Raw genomic sequence first — 4,005 nt, 5'->3', positions numbered from 1 at the left:
CCTGCTTATACTAGCAGAACATTTAAACAATTTTGCGATCTCCATAATATTATTCATATTACAGGGATTGAATATAACCCCCAGGGTCAAGCTATTGTTGAAAGAGCACATGGCACTCTTAAGTTGCAAATTAAAAAATTAAAAAGGAGGAGTCAGGAGGATATTCAGATACCAATACTGTTTAAATTGCAAAACAGTCCAAAAACATTACTGCATCAAGCATTGTTTATTTTAAATTTTCTCAATTTACCACAAGGTGAAATATTAACAAGAGCTGAAAAACATTTTGAACAGCAACAACAGCCTTTTGTGATTAATGAACCTATTTGGACTAAAACAGCTCCAGAGGCTGAATGGGAGAGGGGCACATTGCTCTATAGGGGGAAAGGTTTTGGTTATATCTCCACAGAAAATGGAATTCAGCAGTGGGTCCCTGGACGATGGATCAGGACCCGCGTCTCCAGATCCTGTTCACCAGCCCCGGAGACAACTCCCCAAGGAACCGGAACCGTGCCTTCAGAAGCGAGCGCGAAACCAGCTAGAAGCTGAGGATGCTGAGTTTGTTCCTATCGCAGCCATGGCCAGATTACAGCTAAGAAAATCCCGCCGCTCACAGCGACCAAATTTAAATCCCCTCCCTACATGGGGACAATTAAAGAAATTGACCATAGAAGGGCAACGGCTTGTCCTTCAAGCAGGAAAGCCTTTAAACCCCGAAAACTTGTTTTTAGCTTTATGTGCCTTGCTCACCGTTGCATCGGGGACTGAGGTACCTCCGCATTCGTACTGGGCATATATTCCAAACCCCCCTTTATTAGAACCTGTAAAATGGGGAACTAGTGATATTTTACTTTATACCACACCTAGAGAAATTTTGTCAGCACCGTGGGCTGATTTAACCCCCCACAATCAAGATGATGGGACACTATTCAATTTTACTTATTATGGTAATCAAAGGCCTATTTGCATTGGGGAACCGCCTTGCATCCCTCTGGGATGGCAGTATTGGATTCAACATGGAATAAAAGCAGGCAACAAAAGGACAAGGCTTCAAGCCTTGGCTGCTCAAACCTTTAATGTTACCTGGAAAAATTTAACAGCACCTGATACAAATACATTTCCTGTATGCCCTGAATTCACTTATAAAAATATTTCTTATAATCCCATAATTTGGCAACTATGTATGGGAAAATTTGCTAAAAATATTGATGGGTATATTATTTGGGGACCATTTGGAAAATTCGTTAATGGATGTGCTGAATGGAATGAGACAAGATGTAATCTCTCTGTTGTGTATAGTCTTCCAGATCCAAAGAAAATAACTGACGGAGCTCCTATATTTCAACAAAAGACGGCTCTCTTGTGGTGGGGAGATGGTGGAATCGCTAACCCTGCTGTTGCAGCCGAAGAATACCCTCATCACCTTCAAAATCATATTTGGAAGATCCCAGCCGCTATGCAACCTGTAACCTTGTACAATGTTTCATATTCAGGGACTAGTCGATCTGTATCTACTACTTATAATTTTACTAGGTTTAAAATGTATAATATTACTGTTTGTGCACCTCTACCTTATGTCTTTTTAGTGGGAACTTTTAATTTTACACATTTTTCTTGTACTTGTTTAAATTGTCAATTGTTTACATGCTTAAATAGCACACTAAATTTCACTAAGCCTTATACAGTTATGCTGTTACAACAAAAAACTCATATTTGGTTGCCTGTAAATTTAACTCGACCTTGGTCTCAAGACCCGGTAATTTCTGTTACTACTGAATTTTTTAAACATCTGTTAAAACGTACAAAAAGATTTATTGGAATAGTGGTTGCTGTACTGTTAAGTCTGATAACTGTAGCCTCCCTAGCAGCAGTCTCAGGAATAGCTTTACAAACCTCTTTGCAAGAAAAACATGTTGTAGAATTATGGCATAAAAATTCTCATGAACTTTGGTTAACTCAGTGGCAAATAAACGTCAGACTACAACAACAAATAGACCTCCTTAAACAAACAGTTGAATGGATGGGTAGAAAAATATTGGCTCTTCAGCATCAAGTGTTTTTAAAATGTGATTGGAATTCAACTACTTTCTGTATAACCCAACGACCTTATAATCAGACAGAACATGAATGGGAAATGATTAGAATGTATTTAAATGGAAACACCTCTGCCCAGGAGAAAATAGAATCTTTGCATAATCAAATTGACAAGGATTTTGCAAAGCAAAATGATGATGAATCTCTAGCACAATTCGCGCAATTGCTTGCTCAATCTTTGAAAGGATTAGATTCCAAAGGAATCTGGCAGAGCATTACCCACACTTTTAGTGGCATGGGACTTAGTTTAATTATAGTTCTCATTGCCATAGTTCTTGTGTATTTTTACTGCATAAGACGAAATGCTATTAATAACCTGATCTTATGGAAATTGTTGTTAAAAAATAAAAAGGAAGGAAGTGTGGGGGATAAGGTGTCACTTTGTAGGCCCAACCCCCTCTAACCTGCAATTTACAATAGCCGCCCTGGTATGCGAGAAGGAGGTAGAACGGGAATGCCCGTTCTCAGTGAGCCCTCACCCTCTGGAATCCATACTGTGAGCTGGCTTTGTTTTGCAGAAGTCTTGAGGAAGTGGCTGGCCACCCTTTGTGACACTAACAGCAGACAAATTAACAACATTCTTGAGCTAATGAATTTCTTCCTGGGCTAGAGAAGTTGTGAGAACTGGTTGTGATTATTTACTTCACTTAGATAGTTTTAGAATAAACATTGTAGTCTGTCACGTTGTAGCTTGCCACAAAGAATGCCTTTTCACTACTTAATTATCTGGGCTCTGTGAATTGATCGGGTTTACTATATATGAATCCTAAAATAAAGATTGTGCGTACAGTGCAGTGCAGTGCAGTGTAACGCGGTGCAGACAGCAAAGGTGTCTCTCCTGTCTTTCTTTTCCAAGCGCTGTACCCCCCGTGTCCCGACAAGGCGTGCGTGTTTACCTTGCCCGGAGTTCAGAGTGCTCTAGACACTCACGACAACTACCAACATTGGTTAGCCTGCCCATGCATTCCTGAATGTCTGAAGTCCCAGGGGCCTTCAGTTTAGGTTGACCTCGGACACCCTTCACTCATACATGTACTTGACTTCCTTATTTAAAACTGCTCCCTCTCAAAGCTCTTTGTTTCTGAAATTCCCCTCTAACTATGACTGATTCAGTCCCCACCACTCTTTCTACTTTGTCAGTTTGCTCTTTGCTTTCACCTTGAACTTCTTTCTCTCAATCTCCACTCCCCCACACCACTCTTTTCTTTTGAGTTAATTTACCTTCCTGGAAAGCTCTTGATTTTACATGCTTCCACTCTCCTGTTTATGTGAATACCAAGAAGAAATTGGCCTCCCTTTACTTCCCCACATCTCATCATTGCAAAGCATACAGTTTGACAGTCGATCTTAGGCTTTAGAACTACTTTGCAAGATACCATTTGAAACAATAAGTGATTCCAGAGTACAGTCCATTTCTGAGTGGTTCCAAGTTGAGTGGGCCTTGATGTCAGCAGGTGTATTAAAATCTTGTTTCTGATTTAAAAGTTACCCCATTCATTTTAAGCCTTAGCCTTAGGGAATGCTCACTTTTATTCCCAAAAGTTTATTCATTAATTGTTCTTCATAATGAGAACCAAGTCACCTTTGAGCAGCTGAAAAGCAAGGCGTTATTTCACCAGGCTCTGGTAAAATAAATCCACTTTGGTAGTAATATTACTTTTGCATTTTGATTCACTACCAGGTATGAGACCACAGGAGTATGTATTTGGAAATGGGAATATACCTAATACCAATAATTCTTACTAGGCTTATATGAAACAATATTTTAAAGTACCAAAGAAGGTGCCTAGTGATATTTTTGCTGTATTATCTATTGTCAGATAATCTCATCCATCACTTACCTTCTTAAGGCTGGGAACTACATTTCCCAGCATTCTCTTCACAGTAGAGCGTTTATCAGCGAGGATCAGA

At 39.6% G+C, this 4,005-nt stretch overlaps 1 protein-coding gene across 1 annotated transcript; it reads left to right on the top strand.

Annotated features, from left to right (window-relative positions):
* Positions 1–580: 580 nt before the first annotated feature.
* On the top strand, positions 581–2,922 carry LOC134473101 (endogenous retrovirus group K member 18 Env polyprotein-like). The gene is made up of 2 exons (XM_063236628.1): positions 581–769; positions 1,300–2,922. The coding sequence occupies exon 2, from the start codon at positions 1,457–1,459 to the stop codon at positions 2,495–2,497; it is 1,041 nt and encodes a 346-aa protein (XP_063092698.1). The 5' UTR covers positions 581–769; positions 1,300–1,456; the 3' UTR covers positions 2,498–2,922.
* The last annotated feature ends 1,083 nt before the right edge of the window (positions 2,923–4,005 follow it).

This window comes from Cavia porcellus, unplaced genomic scaffold, assembly GCF_034190915.1.
Source record: "Cavia porcellus strain 051 isolate PalLab524CR breed Dunkin Hartley unplaced genomic scaffold, mCavPor4.1 scaffold_26, whole genome shotgun sequence".
Taxonomy (NCBI): Eukaryota; Metazoa; Chordata; class Mammalia; order Rodentia; family Caviidae; genus Cavia; species Cavia porcellus.
The sequence above is the reverse complement of the archived record's forward strand: the minus strand, read 5'-3'. Positions and strand labels throughout refer to the sequence as shown.